The sequence below is a fragment of the Pezoporus wallicus genome, unplaced genomic scaffold (genome assembly GCF_028554395.1).
Source record: "Pezoporus wallicus isolate ANWC-B61680 ecotype Strahan unplaced genomic scaffold, APGP_CSIRO_Pwel_v1 contig_7856, whole genome shotgun sequence".
Taxonomy (NCBI): domain Eukaryota; kingdom Metazoa; phylum Chordata; class Aves; order Psittaciformes; family Psittacidae; genus Pezoporus; species Pezoporus wallicus.
The window spans coordinates 300333-322062 of record NW_026639688.1 but is presented as its reverse complement, the minus strand read 5'-3'; the positions used below and the strand labels follow the sequence as shown (position 1 = coordinate 322062).

At 45.2% G+C, this 21730-nt stretch overlaps 1 protein-coding gene across 5 annotated transcripts in view; it reads right to left on the bottom strand.

Moving 5' to 3' along the window:
* The window catches only part of RFFL (ring finger and FYVE like domain containing E3 ubiquitin protein ligase), a 30170-nt gene extending 9152 nt beyond the window's left edge, over nucleotides 1-21018 (bottom strand). For 2 of the 5 annotated variants that reach the window (XM_057415478.1, XM_057415482.1), the window contains exons 1-3: nucleotides 20926-21018; nucleotides 12746-12821; nucleotides 1303-1493 (exon numbers count right to left, since the gene is read on the bottom strand). In XM_057415478.1, the coding sequence (XP_057271461.1) occupies nucleotides 1303-1488 (186 nt within the window). In that variant the 5' untranslated portion in view covers nucleotides 1489-1493; nucleotides 12746-12821; nucleotides 20926-21018. Of the gene's footprint in view, nucleotides 1-1302; nucleotides 1494-7638; nucleotides 8006-12745; nucleotides 12822-18225; nucleotides 18323-20925 lie in introns of those variants that run through there. The other 3 variants (XM_057415479.1, XM_057415481.1, XM_057415480.1) reach the window with 3 other exon arrangements.
* Between the last annotated feature and the right edge of the window lie 712 nt (nucleotides 21019-21730).

Genomic DNA, 21730 nt, shown 5'->3' with positions numbered 1-21730 from the left:
CCCCTTCACAATACTGAATCTAAGCCTCAAACTCCTTTTCATTGATAGCCTGCCCTGAATGGGAGCAGCTCAGACACAAGCACACATTGTACTCTCCTGCCCCAGTTATGCTGACAGCCAAGTTGCACAGAACAGCACCTGCTGGGGGCAGAATGTCTTGAACTGTTTCAGCAGATCCTCTACAAGGTACATTTGTGCACCAGAGCTTTAGCTAGCCCCGATCAGTCAGAATGTTTTCACGTATCTGGAACAGTAGCGATTGCTCCTATCCAAGACATTGCTTCAAAGACAGCTTACACAGAACACAGAATTCAGAAGATACAAGGAAAAATGGGACTATGGGTCCAGCACTGCTGCTGTATAATTCATACTTAACTGGGTGAATTGTTATCATTTCAAAAGCAGAATCATCTACATCCACTGTTTGCTACTATGCTCAACAGGAAGCACTGGATCCAGAGTAACTCCTTCCACAAGTGTTTGTGAAGGCACATCACATCAATGAGGACAATGCTGAAGATGACACAGTGTATGGAGTGACGTGCAGTGACTGCACTATTCCAGCTGCCCTAGAACCTGCCTACTGTCAGAAAAAGCCTAAGCATCCTTACATACCCAAAATATATGACTGTGTATGTAAGACACTTAAACCTCGGAGTACAGACACTGAACAACTTTACACACAAAACCATTTTTCAAGCAGCATTATAGAAACCACCATGGCCAAATAATGCCCTAGACAGGGACTGCTGCCCAACTAAAAGTCCTGTGGCAACAATTGTTTTGGTATCTATATGCTCATAAATGAGCTTTACAAGCACGATAAAATGGATTTGGTCTTTTGTAACTTTCTTCTACACACACCCTCCATAAACTTCTATGCTTTTTAGTTTAAGCAACAACAGTCTGGAAAAGAGAACTGTAGGTCCTCCTTTACTGGAAGCACAAACGGATGACTAAAATTCTGGCCACAACTAATTGAAAGGACATCAGTGCTTTTAAATCTATTTCAAAACTCAAGTCCAACTCATGCTCCTTCAAATGGTCATAAGCAGTTTGGCTTTCTTCTTCCAGAGCCTGGCAAAGCCAAGTGTGCTGAAGGTTAACTACCACATTTCCAGTCACCTTTAACTATGCCTGCTAAGGGTGAAAGAATGAGTAAAGACAGAAGCAAAGGCAAGCTGTCTTTTCCCATAGGGAATGCCCTTAAATCAGACGCTGCTAACGTGCACTCTTCAAAGTGGCTCTGTTGTTAAATGGAAGTCACGTATCATAGTGCCAGGGAAGACATTTGCAACTCACCTTCCTGGAGGAGCTGTCGAAGCGCATCCCACAGGCTTTGCAGCTCTGTTCTGAAGTGGTTGGAGATGGGTAGGAGCTGTACCCAGGGTTGGAATAGGCTTGGGCTCTGGCTCCCTGCTCTGGCTGCGGCTGCATCTCTTCAGGTGAGCCATCCAGACAAAACCAATTACAGCAGCTTGCCCACATAGTAACTGAAAGAGGGAAAGAGTCACGTTAGAAGGGACATGGGAAACAACCTGTCAGCGAAAGGGAGAGCAAAGCATAAAATGCCTGTTTGAATTTGCCACCGTCAATTCGTTTCTGACAGTGTGTTTGTAAGTTTTGATCTTTAACTTTCAAGCACATGCAAAAACCACACACCCAGTCCAGCATGGAAAGCCTTTGGTGAGAAAGGACAACTAAAGTTCAGGAATTATCACTGGAATTCCTTAGAGTTAAGAGATTACAGTGAAGATATGATCAATTTTATGTTCCAATTGCCTGTATGAGACTATGATCCAGTTTGCTGTAACAGGCTGTGTCTATTCCACGTAAACCTTATATACTTTGAGTTTTGTGCATTGGGAAAAGCAAGCAGGAGTTGTGTCTCGCCCATTGTTTAAAGAAGATCAGCAGCAGGATCATAGACAGTGTTTGGTTTTATTCTAAATCCTCTCCAGATTTACAGATACAAACCTAAAAGGCTAAGAGACAAGGACAGTGGAGCCGCTGATTTAACATACGCCAGTTCTCAACTGAATTTGCACCATTACAAGGCTAAGCCATCAGACAGCGAGTAAATGTCAGTATAATGAGAAATTCAAACACCAGCTTCTCGTAACATACTTGGGAAAACAACTGCATTTGAGATAGAATCACTTGGGGGTTTATTGCAAGTCAAATAATGAGAGAGAGACAGAGAGAAAGATACACGCTTACCTAAAAGCCTAACAGTCCAGTGTGAACTGCAGTTCTGGAGCCTTGGAAGACCACCCATGCAGCAGTATTCCAGAAATACCCTGCTGCAAACTTGCTTTTGGGAGTTTACAAAGAAATCGGAATGCATCTGGGCATTCAGTTTCTACAGCATACCCCACGTGTCATCGCTTACTGGTAAAGAGAATACAAATCGCCTCCTCTGCGTTTCTGTATTCACACTGGTGTTCCTGGACCATGTTTCTTTTATGTCTTAAAAATCAGCTCCACCACTGATAGCGTTCAGCAACTGCTCCATTTTATAAACTTCTGGAAATGAAACATCTCTCAGCTACACAGCCAATTCATTTCTTTCCCTCAGTAACTACTGCCACTGTGAAACTCCAGCTTCCTAAGGGATTGGGGCTGGTATGAGTCCTAAAGGTTATCTGGTATAACACAGCAACATCCTGTTCTGTTGATTTCTCTTTTTTAAGCTGTGTTAAGTCTTTTGGGTTGATGGAGTTGAATTGGGAAGGGTTTGCAGGTTGGTGCTGTTCCAGTGTCTGTAGCTTTAGTGGCATCTTTAATCCTTTCAAAATGTAGCTGAATTTGGCTCGTCAAAGTTGCTGCTGTCATGGGAGTGGACATACGCCTTTGAAAGCCCACAATGGTGAGCTTACCAATGCACTCTACCCTGCAGGCTCAGCACATTTTAATGTTGAAGTGAAACTCTATGGATTCATGACACGACGAACAATTCTTCATGTAACTGATGTGCGCAGTGCTGCAGTATCATCTGCACTTAGACTGGCAACTAGAGCTTAATACATGGAGAGAAGCGTTCCATGAGCAGAAATAACCTCTCATGCATTTGCTTTCACTCTGCACTGCAATCAAAACACATACTTTAGATATTATACAGCAAAGAATGACTCCTTTTCCTTCTGCACATTCATTTGCAAGCTGTCGGTCCCCACTCAGAACTTAATACCCCCTTTCTATTGCAGAGATCCTGAATTTCTATGCAAAACTACGCTGTTTGGAGGTTTAATTTGTTCCTAGGACTTGCAAATCTAAACAACACGAAAGCTGCACAGTCCCAGCCTCCCCAGCAGTGGAAAACTGCATCCCCAGTGAAGTTGCCTTCCTGTTTCAAGGACCCCTACAAACCGAAGGCCACCCACGATAACAGAATACGTAAACGCTGCTGCCTGCCCCTAAAACTTTGTTTTCTTAAGAAAAAAAAAGACAGCCCACTAATTCACCCTGGAACACTGCAACATGACAAACGTGGGGAAGAAAAACACAAGGGAGCACACAGAGCAGGATAAAAGAAGACAGAGCTCAGCATTCAGCTGGAGTTGTACTTTTGTGTAATTGCCAGGAAATGAAAAGGTTGATAAAAGGCTCAGATGTTGCTTTAGAAGAACCTTAATCCTGCCCAGCTACAAAGACATGGAAGGGAAATGTCCATAAATAAACAACGAATAACCAGGACTGGCCTCTGCTCTGTAATGTTTTCCCAAAGGTATCTCCCATCTTTAAGAGAAAGGAGCACGTGGAAACACGAACAGCCATTCACACAACTTGGGTGCACCACTTCCAGTTCTTTGAGGACCTCTGCATACAGGTGTATGTTTCAGTGAGAGCTTACCTACATGCAGCACTTACACCAACAAAGATGCTCCACTGACAACTGCTTTGTGCTGACACTGACGGCCACACAGAAGCAGAGAGCTCTCGCTTCTCTAGCAGCAGCTCAGGACGGTGGGTTCCTGCTGAGCACATCCTTTGTGCTGGGAGCAGGCATCCCACGCTCCTTTTGTGCCACCACCAGCTCTTACACAAAGTGGGAATCTCCTCCAGGCACATGGAAAGGTACCTGCCAGCCAAGGTGAGTGACCACCATCTCTCACCATGGCACACAGCGTGCTCCAGCTTAGACTGCTCATATACAAGTGCAAGAAGCTCATATACACACCTCTGCCTACACAGTGGCCATTGTGCTAATTTTGCCTCTAATTTTGTAGGTATCTGCTACCATTTCCTAAATCCCAGGAGACTATAATGGCTAAAAAGCAAGAATTACACACTGACACCAGCACAACATGCAGTAGATGCTACATGGGGACTTCAAATGCTGCCACCAGATCAGCAAAGCTTTACTAACTGCCAGCTATGCTACTTAAGCGGGTACGACTGAGGCTTAAGATGCTAAAACATCTCTGTATCTACCTACAGCTGCACGAAGACAACAACAAGAAATGCAGGCAAGATTCAGCAGCTGCTTCAAGAGCAGTTCTGTACAGAATCAGTTTTAGATGTGAGGAAATAAGCACTGGTAGGGTGGAATTTCAGGATGTCATTTCCTCGACCTCTCTACAACGTTTGCTACGGCCTAATTATTCCCTTCTTTATTTTGTTACCCATTCAGAGCTATGCGGGCAGCACCATCCAGAAGTTGGTAACTGCTGTAAGCAACGCTTTGACAGATGGGTGGCTGTTGCTACAGCTGCTGCAGAGTTTGAGCACCTCCCTGTATAAAGCCTGTCAGCCTTTTGCAGCTGCACAGAGCCAGGAGCTCCATAGTTACACTGAAGTGACAAATAAATGCCCAGCCAAAAAAGTTTATCAGCAGAAAGAGCTACTTCTTCGTTGTGCTCCAAGAGTTACCTATTACTAACATGTTGGTTTGGAAAAGTTAACACCACCAGAGGTTTCAGGAATTCTCAAGCAACTTCCTGAATAAAGATGTTGACTTAGTGGTATGACTTCATGTTACAGGCATTACTGGTATCAGAAGTCTTCATTATTCTTGGACATCCTGTTCATACTGGCCAACAGGAGCCACAGAAAATCACTGTCCTGACTCTGGAGCTGAACGTGGCTTTGGGAAGCTGAAAGCTCTATGGCAGGCACTCAGTAGATAACTTCTGGCAGCCAAAGAGTACCTGCCCTAAATCGTAACTGCATGTTGTGCTTGGAGCATCTGCAAGAGCAAAGGGAGAAGGAGCTTCACCAAGGGTGGAGACAGGAGATCAACAACATCCACCCACACGGCAATCATCACGCTGGGCTGGGGTTGGAGAAGCGAGACCATTTTATCTTCTTATTGAGTCTCTTTAAGGAAAAGCCAGAAGAAATCCCATAAATACTTGACAAGGCAGGGAGCTGCTTGCCGCAGTCTGTGGGCAAAGCAGTGCTAGCTCTCTATCATGCTCTGCTGCGCTGCCTTTTTCCCCTTTATTTCCAGTAAGGAGCTTTGAATGCCGTGACTCTCTCACTGATTTTAACAGAAGAGTGAAATTCATCTTACCATCCCTTTATTATCATCTATACATCACCAAGAGCTTTGCGTCCATTTGCAAGTATGATTTCATTCTGCAGGAAACACCGGTGATATCAAACTTTTCCTGTTGAAGATGGTATTCATAATGCAAGCCTGGAGTTTTAGACTTTCCATCGCCACTTTAAAAAGTCTTTGAACTCAGGTTCTCACTACATATGCAATGTACAGTGAGAATAGCTGGAGTACTAAAGATTCCTATCTATGTACAGGATTTATTACATATGCTTTGTGCACTTCTATCAAAGCGAAGGCTTTGGCTCTATAGGAAAACTGTGGCTTATGTCCCAATATAAAATTTCCCTTTATTTTCCCAAGAGTACAAACAATCAGAGACTACAGCAAGCAAAAGAACATCTCTCAATCACGGAGCTTCCAGCTCTGCCTAATAAAGCTCTCAAGGACGGTGTGTGGCTTCTTTTCATGACTGCTCAGGAATCTGGGGGCTGGAATGCAGTAGCACCATCAAGACACTTGAGTTAAGGGATCAAAAGGAACTGAGCTCCCACAGGCAGCTGGTTTTGCTCCTACATGAGGACAAGCCACAACAAGTTCTCCTCCTCCTGAGAGGCCTTCAACCACTGGAACACTAGGGCTGATGACCTTTGAGGCTACTGCAAATGGAGAAGGATGCCAAAAAGGGAGGGAGATGCAAGACAAACAGCAGCTGTGCTAGGGCATGCTCCCCTACAATAATACTTGCTCATTAGCTCTATCAGCTGCCCTTGCACCTCCTAGTTTGGAGGAAGACTGTTCACCATGAGGAGCTTCTTTTCTATTAGCTCCCTGAACCATCACACTCCTCTTTCCGTATCATTCCACTGGCCATCCTCTTTAACTACCTTCTTCTCATGTTTCAGAACGCCCCAATGATCCCAAACTGTCTTCTCCTTTTTCTCAGCAGTTGCCAGATTACTGCAGAATGTCTCAGTCTTCTCTCTTTTGTCAAACACCAGGCAACTGCCAACCTGCAGACTGCAGGGAGGGCTGTGTGCTTCAAATACAGATGTTACACAACAGCCCATACCCAACCCGTTATCCACCGTGTGGCCTCCACAACGTTCCGTGGTAAGACAACTTTCAAGGCAATACACTAAGGCTGGGATGAACACTCTTCACCAAAGCAGCAGTTTCTGCCATTTCTAGTAGCTGGAAGATCACTGAAATCTGTTCAGGAAGGCAGCAAAGGGCAGCGTGGCTCTAAAATACTTTCTGTCTTGCAAAAGCACTTCTTAAATTATTATTTTGCTATTATTAATCCATGTTGCATCCCTGCAAAGTTAATCAGATCAGACTTTCACTAATGCTGTTTTGAAATGGCTAAAGTATGACTTAACCATCTTGGTGCCTCATTAATAGCACAAATGAGCATAAGTGCTCATTGCTCCAATTTACTTCTTTATTTATCAGTAAACCTGCACTGATAAGAAATGCCTAGCTAAAATTAGTTTCACTAATAACCTACTACTTCCAATTTGTAATCACAGCTTGTTTGGTCAGAAATTAGTATTTACTCGATAACAGAGCTATAATCTGCTCAAATGGCCTCTATGCATGCAGCATTATTTTTATCAGCCCATGTCACAGGCACACAGACCTGAGTTATGATAAATGGGAGCAACCATATGTCGGGACAGGTGGAAGTCAGCAAATGCAGGAGGCAAGGGGAAGGAGGCAGGTTGCCAGTCTGAGCAGGACACTGGCACAGGTGGTGTCTGAACCAGTCCAAAGCATGAGAAAATGATGAGCAGGAGCAAGCCCTGGCTGTCACAAAGCACATAAACCTCATTTGCTGTACTGAGCACATAAGGATTTTATCTAAGGAGAGAAAAAACAATGTGTTTATGAGTAAAGGTACTAGTTCACATGTGCCTAAGGTGACAGCACGCACAGATTGAAAACAGTGAGTATCAGCACTGTATCACAGCTGGAAACACGAGTGAACAGGTGGAAAAAGAGAGACTGAAATTTTCCTTTGGAGGGAGGAGACATTTTGCCACTTTGTTTTGTGCCTTTGAGACATTTCATGTCTCTCACCATCTAAGTATGCAATACCCAGTAATCTTTACAAAGACAAACACACGATTGCTCACCAGTCTGATCAGCAACTTGGATGCCAGTCTAAAGATTTTCAGGTGAGAAACTGGCCAGCTACGAAGGCAGAGGACAGGGCATTCAGGTAACCTGCACTGAGCTTAGTGAGAACCAGGTATCCAGGTGAGCCTCTGTGGCTTCCGAGCACCCAAAAGTGCCTATGCTATCAGGCACATCAGGGCAAGCAGCTGCACTTGAATAGCATCTCCAAGCTCACATCCACTGGCTCCTTCCAATGGACAGAGGAGGCTGACACTGGCACCCCATGCCCGTACACCGTCTTAGACCTTCCCCATTGCATGAAGACACAACGTGGCTCATGGTTCAGCTTGTGCCTTCCTGTAATCCATCTTCAGAGCCTTTTTAACAGCATTACACAGTTGCATCTGTGCTTCTCCACCTCAGAGATGCCTCCAAAAGCCTCCACGTGCAGGCGCCAGGCGTCCCAGAAGCCAGGAGTCGCAGTACATCCCAACACATCCAGATCCAGGAGCGTGGCACACAGCTGGATTCAGCAGCGCGTGTGCTTACGAGGTGCGCTGCTCCTCCAATCGTGCGAGCCCAAAAGGGAGAGGATTTGGCTGCACACCAGCATTTTAATCAAGGAAGTGACATCCATTTCCCACAGAGCAGAAAGTAAACAGCGTGGTCCGCTGGGGCAGGGTGCAAAGCAGCGCAGGGAAAAGCTGGAATGGGGCCACAGCAGTTCAGCCACACACAGCTTCACTGAACTGCTCTCGCCTTCAATCACTGCTGATTCCAAGAGGAGTACCAGAAGTAACTTCAGTTACGTGGTACAGAGGAAACCATCATGCAGACAAAGATCCTTTTATATTGCTAGAACCTGGTTGACATCGGAGTAAATCATTTACAAGGTGAGCCTTTAGAAAATGTGCTTAAATGAGAGGAAAATTAAGAACTGGAGTTCTTGAATACATGGGGGAAAAAGTACAGTGGGTATTCCAGAACACTCTGCAGCTTTATTCCAGAACACTCTGCAGCTTTATCAGTGTTTAGCAGCACCCTGTTACAGTCATCTGCAAGCTTACTCGCAGCAGCACTTGCTGATGTTCTGTTTGTTGGAAGATTTACACACAGATGTTCAGTGAACTCGCCTTTGCCATCAGCAAATCCCACCAATGTTACAAGCACAAAGGATCTAAACTTCAACCCTTCTTTGAAACCAGAGCTGCAGTTTTCATTGTAAACTGGAGACAGTGGTCTCAAAAAGCGGTGTGATTATAGAGCATTGGAAGGGAAGCTCGTTCCAAAGGCAGAGACCCCTTAATTTGACCCCCAGCCTCGCACCTGAACTCAACACTCACCCACCTTCTCCTCTGTAGCACAGTAAAACCAAATGATTTTCCCCAATTTCAACAAGAGAAGCTTGGAAATTTTTGTTTCAAACGGAGCTGGGTACCTGGCGTGCGCATTAGCTCAATATAAACTGTTTGTTTTGACCCCAAATTGCACTGTATATATTGAGAAATATTTAGATATAACATTCTTCTGGCTACTAACTGTAATGAGGTCTGCAGGCATCTGCCAAGACAGAAATTCAACAACAGCCTTTTTCAGTTGCAAGTCAGCAACATTCTTCCAGTGAGTTAACCCAAACCAAAACATGGTTAATGAAACCAGGTGACTAGGTTTAGAAAATGATTTCTCTTACCCAGTCCACTTTAATTCCTTATTCCCATGCCCCTTCCCAAATAATGTGCTGTGACAGCAGACAGACTATCATAGAACCATAGAATGGTTTGGGTTGGAAGGGACCTTAAAGCTCCTCCAGTTCCAACCCCGTGCCACGGGCAGGGACACCTTCCACTGGAGCAGCTTGCTCCAAGCCCCTGTGTCCAACCTGGCCTTGAACACTGCCAGGGATGGGGCAGCCACAGCTTCTCTGGGCACCCTGTGCCAGCGCCTCAGCACCCTCACAGGGAAGAGCTTCATTCCAATAGTAACCTAAATCTACCCTCTTTCAGCTTAAAGCAATCCCCCCTTTTCCTGTCACTATCTCCCTTCCACTCTCCTGCTGTGCTGAAAAGCAGTTTAAAACCCCAGTGCATTCTTTCACACTAGTGAGCTGCTCATCAGCAAGACAAAAATTAAGTCAGCTCTAATACAGACCGTGAACCAAGTCAGAAGAAAGAAATCTCTGTAGAAATAAGATGCCAGAGTGTTCCATTTTATTACTCTTCCCACCCTCCTAGCACCCTGCATGGGTGTATGAGTGTCTCTGTCTCTCATCCCACACACCAAAGAGGCAGCTCTCTGTCAATACTTTAGCAATGAGCAATGCAGGAACCCTGGACTATCACTGTCCATTTCAATCCATCCTTTCCATTATGGGGAAAATGGTCAGTGCTGCCTTGCACCCAGAATTTCTTGCCCTGTGCAGTCACACCATCACAAGCCTTGCTGGGATTTACTTTCAGCCAGATTGCTTTTTCAAGCAGCAGGTAGCTGCTAAAATTACCATTTGATACGTAGCAATAAACTGCTAAATTAAAACCTGAAAATTAAATCAGAATTTAAATAACATGTCGCTTCCTTAACCGGCTCTACTTGAGGGAGGCTGCCACTCCATCCTCTCCAGACTTCATCTCAAACCCCACCTAGAACACCCTACTGTGACAGCCACGTGGCAATAGCTGGGGGAGGTTAGCTGGATCCGTGCCCACCTGAAAGCCAGAAATGGTCTCTGAAGGCTCAACATAAGCTTTTCAGTGAGTCCTCCTCCTCATAATGATACAAATACCTCACTTTCTCTGCAAGTTCTACATTGCCCAGAATAGAAGGTTGCTCAAACTGAGTTTCTGCTCTGCTGCAAAGAGCTGCTATGAAGTAAATGACTTCAGCATTCAGATATTACAAACAAGCAGGAGCAGTTCCACAGTTCCAGCAGGGACGTCAAGGAACAGCTTTGAATCACCTCAGCTTTCACCATGGAAGAAGGTAACCACTGTTGGATGGCTTTAATGATTCTTTTAGCCTAAATGAGGGGAATGCAGGGAGCTGGAGAGAGAAGGGGAGGAGAAAGGATGTCAATTTGACATCACATCACTAGAGCTCCCATTTCAGCTAAAGAGACCAAGATATTTCCATTTAACTCCTTGGCCCAAGAGGCCTATGAGACAGCTGCACATCTTGTTTCATTGTGACAGAAGGTTTCTCTCCAACTGGATAACTTACATATTCAACAGCTCATCTTTGGAATGACGCACAAGCATATGGAGCAGGGGAATGGAGGAGAAAGAGGCATTATCCCAGCTACAGCTCCTCAAGCTTATAAAAGCCCTTACCCCCAATCTACCGGGACTCAGGAAGCATCTCAACACAAATTGCAGCAACGGGCACAGAAACTCCTTATCTCACCTGGTGTACAAGGATTCAGGGAGACAAAGCACTCTAAAGCATTTATTCCTAAAATAGAGGCAGTTCTAAGTGCACTCTTCAGTCTTGCAGTGTTACTCATCCAACAGCTGAGCTTGGGTTGGAGGTGGTACAGCATCAGTCAGAACCGCATTCGGTTTGGATGCAACTGGGACTGCAGTTGGCACTAACACTTTAAAGCTATCGCTGTGTCTCAGACACCCAGAATTGAGTGTTTGCTGATAAGCTACACCACCAGTTGGAAATCCCATAAACTACTTCTTACGCCAAGCTTCAGCTTTATTTTTAAACAGCAAACTTCTACTTTTTCTTTTTCCTTCTATTTTCCCCCAGAAATCAAAGATAGCCTCAAAATTCCTCACACACAAAGCCTGCTCTCTCCCCCCCCATTTCAGGAGTTAATCTAAAATTCAACCTAAACCCCATGGAATTCATGCACATGGGAAAGCGCACGTGGAGCAAAATTGCACGCCACAAGGATGTGTGCAGACTGGCAGGCAACCTCTAACCTGTTTAACTGCAGCCTGAAAAAAGAGCGTTTTTATTTGGCTAGACTGAAAAAATATCTGAATGTATATAATTGAGGCACATCATAGCAAGTACAAACACTGCAGACTCATTTCCTAGCTATGCCTATTCCAAATTCATCTGAATTCAAATCCAAACTAGGTGCTGAAATAGAATCCAATGCAACTGCATATCATCTCCTTTGGTAGACATGTACAAAGACCAGCACATACATCACATCTGAAACAGCGTGGAAAGCTCTCCTCTCCCAGACCACAGAAATACTCAGGAGTTTGTCAGCAGCTAAAGAAAGGTCTGGGATATTGAGTACAGCACTAAAAAGCAACAAACCTGAATAGCAGTTTTGTGACTGAGACGACAAAAGATACGGGAATAAAAAAGTCTGTTCACTTGTGGCTTAGTCATCTCATCTGAGCATGAGGAAAAATACCCCACCCTCATTTGAGGTAAGTTGGTACAGGTGGAACTTTGAGAGACACTTTGAAGTTGCACTCTTAAAGCATTTCCATAAATATTAACTATTACTTTTATGCCAACCTCCATTTAGCACAAAAGCATTTGAAATTCAAAATCACTTGCATGCAGCCCTGGAAAAGAGCTGGAAAACCGAGGAAAAGTTCAAGCTTTGCCTTCTAGTGTCTGTCAGTAGGACTGGCATGAACTACTTACAACATTCATAGGCTACGTCGTAGAAAAGTTCATTTCCAACCATCTACAGGGGTTGTTTCTAGGCAAGAAAGACTCTGAATTGGTGATTTTACCCCCACCTATGTTCAGTTGCCACGCCTCTTCTTCCAGCCTCAATCTCTACAGAACATTAAGGACTAGTAAACCCAAGCCAATGCAGACTGGAATTTGGGCTGGGAATTTAAACTGGGACATGAACAAACCCAACAGCCATCTTATCCCAGATTTTTGGCTGCTGAGTTGAAGGGTAAGATCCCGAGGAGATTCTGCAGGAGCTCACGCAGGAGCTTACCAACATCATCAGTACGAACCATAAAGTAAACATTTGTCTCTTGGAACAAAACCCATGACCTCCCACAAAGGCAATTTTCCTTTATTGCCACACCTCTATACATACATTATGGCAGAATATTAGGATCCTTTGTCAAGCATTTTAAGCATGCGTGTGAATTGCCAACAGAGGCACAACAAGACATCGCCGAAGGCACAACTCACCTAAAACTGCTGCAGCTTATGGTGATCAAAGCAGAAAGTCAGGATTGATGAACGTGCAGTCATTGTTGGAGCCAACCTGTACAAAACAGTTACTTTTTAAAGACTGAGAGGATCCTGGGTACTGAAAGCTTCAAACAGCCCTTAAGGACCCGCATCTTCTGGATTCCCCACTTTTGTCATGAAGAGGAAATTTCCCATATATGGCCCACGCCAACAAGCAGACCAGGGTCACATTTCAGTTCATGGCTGTTGGCAAGCCCAAGCATTCAGACACGGTGAGTCAGTGCTCCAGAAATCATTGGGGTTTATAAACCAATAAATCTGTTTCGTTTGGGGTGGTTTTAATTTGCTTGGGTTTGCAGATTGTTTTCTCTCAATGTCTGCCATACAGCAGCATCATCACCTTCTCATTTTGCTTCCCTGTATCTGGGAGGAGCGCTTCTTTCCCTTTGGGTTTGCTTGCTTTGTAAACTGACAGATGAGATCTTCGTATTAGATTAAATCCTGGTGTTGAAGCATTAAGACAAAATCCCTACCAACTATCATGGAAGTTGGGAACAGACACTCTGCTGTCTCGTCCTTTAACAACAAGGAACACTCAGTTTTTAAATAAAACCTCAAAACCTTTGGGATCTGTTCTCAGATCCCAAACAAGTAACAGCTTATCTGGCCTTCCAGCACCAGCAGACATGAGTTCTGCTGCTAAGAAGCTCCCTGTGACACAATCTTTTCCACCATTAACATCAGCATGAACTTGCTTCCATTCTGAGCTCTGCTTTTCTCAGTTCAATAGGTCAGCAGCAACTGCCCCAGGTTTGATTACACACACACACAATCCAGTTATTCCTATTAAGAAGGAAACAAAAAGACCTCAAGTTCACCAGAATGCATTGGGTAATTAATTTCAGATTAGTAATGGGATAAATAACATGGGACAGCTGAGACTGAGGATTTTTGGTTTCAGTTTCTAGCTCTGTTACAGATGCCTTGTGCATCCGGCCAATTCAATTCTCTGTACCCCAGTTTTCCACCCGTAAAATACAGGTAATACCTCATCAGGGAATGGAACTGGGTTACTATTTCAGTTCTTCAAAGCAGTACTGTAATCATAATGGTATTAAATACTTTCAGAGAGCTATCACAGCTCACAGAAGTAAGGCACGGCAAACCTTCACAGTAAAGAACCTCCTTGCACGTTTGCAGAGCTTCCTGACATTTTAACGTCACAAACCACATAAATGTATATAAATAAGGACAAGACAAGATGATTTTGAGGGCAACTTCAGGTTTCACACAAGTGCAAAAGACAATGCAAGTCCCATTAGGGTTTTTGTCCTTCTTTTGCTGGGCTTTGTTTGAACTTTTTACCCATTCACAGTGAAAGTTAAGGTAACGTGCAGAATAAAATACTGCCCCATACATTTGTTTTTACTTAATGAGGTATTTTAATGTTTTAAAGAAGTGTCCCTGCCAAATGTGGCCTTGTCAATAAGAAAAAAGGCATTCTTGGTACCTGACACAAGAATAAGGTCTGAAGGAGGCAGCACGCTGTCACACTGCTGGTTAGAAAAGCATCTCGGATTTTAGATGTCAAGTCTTTGGTGGATGTTGTAAAAATTCCCTTCTTTCAAAGCTCAGAAGGTTCAGTAAGTAATTTTAGACTTTTTCCTCCATCATCAAGGATTGAAGCTGATCAGTCAAGCAGACAGTAACAGTTCACAGCCTTTTCCTCACATTTGCTTTGATTGGGGGAGTTTTTAGGAACTACTACCACATATCACAGATTTAATTTCAAGCTTGCATCTGTTATTCCAGACAGAGCAAGAAAAGCCTGAACTTGCATTATAAAGAGCCACATCCAGAAGTAAAAAACCAAGCTCAGGCCTCCCTAACAACACCTTACCAAGTTACTTGGGTTTTGAGCAGCACGCCAATTGGAAAATACTGATGAAGAGACAGGCCTCGTTCCAAGAACGATCATCTTACTTCACTTAGACAAAGTAAAGCCTTTCATGAGCTTGGCTTGGGTTTGGCCTATGTTCCGTTCATGAAAAGGCTTCATTATATGCAGTTGAGCATGTTGTTTGAAAACGTGATCCAAATGGCATTTAACGCAGCAAAAGGTGAACAAGCTAAAAATGGTAAAACTGCATTAAATGTGCTACATATTACCTCTGAAATAGACACACTTGGAATATCCTGAAATAGGTTTTCACCCACAGAAGACTTCAGAGATGGTATCAGCACCATTCATGACTATCAGATAAACCTATTTGCAGGTTTAAGTTGTCTCTGAAGGCAGATAACAAGAAATGCTGCAAGCACTTTGTTTTTAACTGCATTACTTTGCTGGATACAAGTAGTCGTTTACTGGTGCTTTGAATTCCAACTGCATTCTCTAAGCACACTTTGTCGGCACTGCAATGCACTCGTGAAGCTCCAGCAGCGAGCTGAGCAACATATTTCAATTCATTTCAGGAATTTCTTCCTTCACTTAGGATGACATTCCTCAGTTATTTCCATCTCACACTCTGCCTGTGATCTGTCTTCACATCAGAGAAGCAAGTAACAAGAAGCGAGAGTTCTAAATAACAACAGGAACAGAAAGAACAAGAAGTTTGTCAACAGGAAGGCTGAGGTTTGGGGCTTTTTAATCAAATACCTGCATTAACTCCCTCTCACTTCTGCGTAAGAGACAAGATCTAAATCGTCTCACCCGAGAGCCCTTTGCACAAAAGGATGCACAAGGACAGGCTCGAGTTGACTAAGCCAACAAGGAAATGCACAATCACACGCAACAACTGATAAGCCTTTCAATCCGAGAAACACAAGGTAAGAATAATGCAAGTATCAGCCTCTGACTGGAAGAAACCTGCGTTTCCGAGAGCATAAATCGGCCTCTATAGAAACACCAGCTTCCATTTCTATTTTTATTGTGATTAGACAGTCCAAAGGGCCTTTGAAATCTACACTTTCCGTGGAATCTGAAAACTAAACTGTTTCCAAACTATTCTGCAATGCTTGTGCAATGGCCTCAAGACAGGCAGTCATTTAGACAGCTGTGCAACTGGCCACAGAAGCTGCATTCTAGAAATGCCCCTTCTTTGGAACAATTCAAACTTTCTCCAGGACGGAGTCTGCACACAGGGAGCAGTGTTTCCCTGCAAGCACACAACAGTTTCGTTATTGTTTAACCACCAAAAACCAGCTCCAACTATCTATCAGGCTTGACATTTTACCCGTCTCTGCTGCTAGCCAAGAATACAGGGCATGTATAGGAAGAGGGTGCATGGGTGCAGTCAGAAAGGTTTGTTAATCTAACCAGGAAAACATTTGCCTTCTTTCAGTGATTAAGTTGACATTTAAAAACCTGCTCAGCAAACCACGGGCCTGTTTGTCCTCCAGATTATCAAATCCAAGGATCTATAAATAAATCTATGCCACCAGATGAATCAACGCTTCATTTTAACTCTAAGGCAATCCTATGGAGAAGGGATTCCTCACTGCAGCAGAGCAGCAGCACCAGTTGCGGTTCCAGCCTAGCCATGGTTATTGTAACACCAGACTAGAGCAGAGGATTAACTTGCTGCTCTCCAACCCTCCGTTCCCAGGAACGCCACTGCTCAGCAGATTTCCACGTAACCTTGGCTCAGGCACAGTCCGAAGAAGCACCAACACGTTCATGGAAGAGCTCAAAGTAATGGGTGAATGAAACATGGAACCCAGCAGTAACTGCTTTCTGAGCAAGGTATTTTGACATCAACAGAAAGCAGAGGCACATCAGTTTCCGTGTGGAATTCCACGGGGTGCAATATTACCGTTTCCACCTCATTTGGGGAACAAGCCAAACCAATACAAGCTCAGGCACACTGCAAGTGGCATTGATTCAGTGATGCCACTTGTGATACTGCAATTTGGAGTTATCCATGTGTACGTGTAGAACACATAATGCCCAAAGGAACTATCCTTCTGCAGTAGAGGTTACTATGCAACAAGCTACTCCCAGAAGAGACTACTGTAAATTTGCCTGTTTAAAGTCTCACTTAACATCTGTCTAGAGGCTAAGCCGAAAGATCCAAAGCACATGATGCTTAAATTTATTCTTATAAGCATATCCCACAACCTCCTGAACAGAAATAAAAAGGTGGCAGTGTAAAAAGAGCTGATGTTAAATTAATACTCTAGTCTCCACTGAAATACAATGTGGAAATTCCTATTCGAAGACTATGTGGCAGAGAAGCCGGAGGGCATTCGAGGAAGAAGCCTAATTAATATTGTGGAGTAAAGTGAAAACCTCAAGAGCAATTAACATGGAGAATCTGTAGATTTTATGGACACTCAGAAGAATAAACAGTGCCCCAGAAAACAACAATTCCTTTTTAAAGGAAGTCCCTTATGGGAACCTAAATTGAGAAAGCCAAAAAGGGCTTTCAGAGCCATCCATCAGCTCTGAGCTCCGGCTGAGAAAGAAGGGAGAAACTAATAGAGAGTTTTAACTCTGGATCTGACTGTCATACTCTGGTTTCTGAAAGAAAAGTGTCATTTTTCAACCTTGCAATGTTCTTTGGAGACTGAGTAATAAATCTGGAGGGCCCATACCATCAGGTGGGTTAGAAGACTTGGCAAGCAGGTGAGTTCTGTTTCTGACATCAATTCAGTGCTGATGTGATTCTCCCCACCTGGGAAACAGAGACTGCACTTACTCACCCCTGCGAAGCATTCCATGCTCCCTGAATGCCAGTTAGTGGGAGTTCAAAGTACTAATTTCTGGCTTCTCATAATGACAGCGTCTGGGAAGTGGAGGAAAAGGAGTTTGATATGGGGAGACACTGATAGGTGCTACCAAGAATAATGACTGGAATTACCCTGGGGAGCAGGAGACTGGCTGGAATTTCACAATGGAAGTGGGCAGTCACAAGAGGGCTGGAGAAACACTGGCACCACGTGAATACATATGGTGTATGCAAATCACAGCAGCACAGACCTTACCATAGCATTGACTGTAACACTTAGATCAATACTCAAGCATTTAGCCCACACCAGCAGTATTCAGGTAGTTTAAAGCCATGCTATGCTTGTACTCAGGGCTCAGACTACAGAGAAGTACTGAATTCCCTCAGGTTTTACTACCACATACCAAAAGGTCCTCTTGTCCTAGTCAGCATGGATTCACACACAGTTGTGTCCAAACCAGTGCACACAACTAGCTGCATCTCACATTATCTTTCTGCTGCAAAGTGGTTTATTAAGCTCCAAGTTCTTGGTTGAATGTACTTTCGAATTCCTTATCCCTGGAACAGGCTCTGTATCCCCCAGGACTGGTCAAATGCTTTAGAGAAGAGACACTCTGAGATACCCTGTGTATGAAAACTCACTCTTCCTACAAGGGATGAGAAAGCAACCTAAACCTAATTAAACCCAATTTTCCCTCCATGTATTACAGCAAACCCAACACACAGGAGCTGAGGACAGCATTTTACCTGGCTGGATGTGAGGACACAGAGCTGCAGTACCAGGTCAGACACAGCCTGTCTAGCTCCACAGCTGCCTCCAGCACACGTCCAGGCAATTCAGGGGCAGACACACTGCTATAGGAACACCACAGCAGATGACTGGCTGAAAATCTGCTTACACCCTTTCACCATTCAAAAGCTGGTTCAAAGTCTAAAGCCCAAGTTTTAATAACCCTGCTATATATAGAGCTGACAATTCAACTCAAATCCTGCTCTAGCAGGATGGAAGACTTTACAGTGCGAGTTGTTAGAAACAACAAACCCTGTATAAAAACACATGAGAATGACACAAGCTAAAAACCGAATTAAAACACAACACTAAAGTCAACCCCAATGCAGACAAAACTGAAGGCCTGGAGAAAAGAAGAGAGATTTCAGTCAGAAACACAACTGGTGACCACCAGCCCCAAAATATAACTTAGATATATTGTTCCTTTGTGCTCTCACTGCAGAGTATTGCATTCAGCTCTGAGTTTAAGTTGACTCCCAAGAGCCCAATCACATGTACCTGCCAACAAGAATGACGAAGCCTCACTGAAAGCCTACTTTTCTACAATTAAACACGATACTTAAGTGATGGCTTTAAAGCTAATCCAATCCAGCATAAACTTGAGTAATGAAGCATTAAGCCATGAACAGCAATTTCAAGGCAATCAGCTTTTAATTAAAAGCTCAACTGCCACCAGCGGAGTGGATGTGCAAACACCGAGCGCTGCAGCCGGGAACCCTCCACCAGAGCTCCCACAGGCACAGAGAATTGTCCCATAATGGAAAACACAGCAGCCACAGTAGATTATTTTGTTTCATTAGACCCAAATGTTCTACCAAAAGCAATTATGTTTTCAAAGAATGAAAACAAGACCCTGCTCCCCACCACTGGGAACACAAAACGTGCTGAGGAGTTAAGAGGGTTTCACAGAATCCCAGGCTGGTTTGGGTTGGAAGGGACCTTAAAGCTCATCCAGCTCTAACCCCCTGCCACATTCAGGGACACCTTCCACTAGAGCAGCTTCCTCCAAGCCCCATCCAACCTGGCTTTATATTTGAGAGGTAGGTAAATACAAGGATCTGGAATTCATGAGAAACTTTCCAAGATCCCAACTTTCTGTTCTGCTTCTCAGCTCTGGAAAAACAAGGTAACAGTGGAAACAACAAAAGGTTAATACTCTTTTGGGCTTTTTTCCATGTACATGCCTTAATGACCATTTATCTTAAAATGTGGGCTTCCAAGTTTTGAAATACAACCCACTAGGATGTAAACACACCAAACCCACCAACTTACAGCACTGTCACTTCCCATCCTAGTGAAATGGAGAATTTAACAAGCATTCTGCAAATCCACCAAGTTCTTCACCAACTCTATAATCAGGTTAGAAAGGCCAGAAAGCTGCCACGAAACAGCTCTCCCAAGGCTGTGCCATCCATGGCAGACACATTCTGAGCCACAGAGGAGGAAGTGAGCTCAAACAAAACAAATCCTTTCACATCTCACATTAAACATTACCCTGAATACATCTAAACCAAAGAACCATAAACCTAAAACATCCCTACGAATGCTTTAACGTTATACTCACCTCTATGGTATCTCAGCAAGCCAGACCAGCCTCGCAGTGCTTGAAACACGTGAAACTCCCAAGTGCAACACTTTATTTATCACACAGCCACTACATCAAGCACGTTCATCCCTAGCTGCTTTGCCTGTGTATGAAAGCTCACTCTTCCTATAAGGGACGGGAAGGTAACCTAAACCTAATTACACCCAGGTTTCCCTCTGTGTATTACAGCAAACCCAACACACAGGTGCTGAGGACAGGATGTGAGGACGCAGAGCTGCAGTACCGGGTCGGACACAGCCTGTCTCACCCTGCAAAGGCTCAGCCCGGACCACTGCAGGGAGTTCACAGTCACCAACCTGCAGTCACACACCGAGCTACCGGGAAGCACCTTGACCAGCTCACAGGACAAAGCGTCCCGAAGAACACCCCAGCGCTTTTGTGTTCCGAGCTCCTTTTGCAACGCGTGGTGCAGGGAGGGCTCGCACGGCTTCCCCTTTGCTGTCTCCAGCAGAAGCAGCTCGTCCTGAAGGGAACAACTCGGGTCCTTGTCACCAAGGAGTCACCCCCCCGCTGCCACCAAGCACAGTACTTCAGACACGCTGTAAACGCCCAGAGACAACGGTTTAAGCAAAGGGCTCTACTGACGGCTGGTGCTTATGCAGAACCCCTCCATTCTCACAGCGTTTCGAGCAGAATAACCTACTGAACCTCGCAGTGCCTTTGGGAGCGTTACCTGGAGAAGGAATGAGTTTCTCAACTCCACTTTCTAAATCAGAGGAAAGAAGCTGCACCTGAGTCTCACCGGCCCTCCATAGGGAACCCTGCAAAGCGCTTCCCATGGGGGAGCCCCTTTACCTCATCTCCCCACCACCAAAATCCAGCCTTTCCCAGTCCAAGCGGCCCCATTCTCCCCCAAACCCTGGCACCCCCCCCCCCCCCTTAAAACCAACCCCCCCAATCCACAGCCGTTACCCAGAGCCCCTTCATAACCCTCAGGGACGACTCCATCACCTCACGGGCCCCACATTCACCCGCACCCCCCTGCTCCGACACCCCCACAACGGGGCAGCCCCCACAGAGGCCTCACCCGCCCCCCCCCCGAGCCCCTCACCTGCCTCCTCCGGCAGCCCCGTCCCGGTAGAGGCCGAAGGGGCCGGGCCGCGGCTCAGCCCCGAGCCCCCCGCTCGGCCCGGCGGCGGCGGCGGCCGGCCACGGAGAGCCCGCCCAGAGCGGCGGCCATAGAGCCGCGAGCTAGACAGCACCGGGCGGCCCGCCCCCCGAGGCCTCACTAGCGCCATCAGGAGGCACAGAGGGTAGAGCCCACCGAGGGGCCGCGGGTTCGAGACCCCGTCTGGGCTTGGAGAACCCCTGCTCTCCGTAGGGTTTCTGCTATATGCACAGGGGCTTAGCTACATTAAACCGGAAACACACACAAGGACACCTATATAGAGAGACATACACACAGGCATATATACACAGTCCCCCATACACGCATACCTGTAACACGGTACATATAAACATACACTTGTATTCTGTACATATGGACACATACAAGTCCTCAGTGCCAAAAGGCATCCCCATTCCTTGGGACAAGGGGTGTCCTGTCAGCCCCGAGATGGGTTTTATCACCACTTTCCGGGCAATGGGAGGGAGCAGGGAAAGGGGATGTCCCCATACAGCTTACAAGGCTGCAGAAGTGCCTGTCTTGAGCACAGAGAAAGGCTGGATGAGGACATTCAGGTCTCAGACTCTTTCCAGGCTCATTTTACTACGCAAATTTACGGCAAATCAGCTGGGATAAGCAGCCAAGATCTTCCAGATCAGGGAATGGATTCCCACAGCCCGAACCCTTCCACTGCACCCACACTGAGCAATGACCAGCGCTCACAGCACAGCCAGAATCCATGAGGACATCC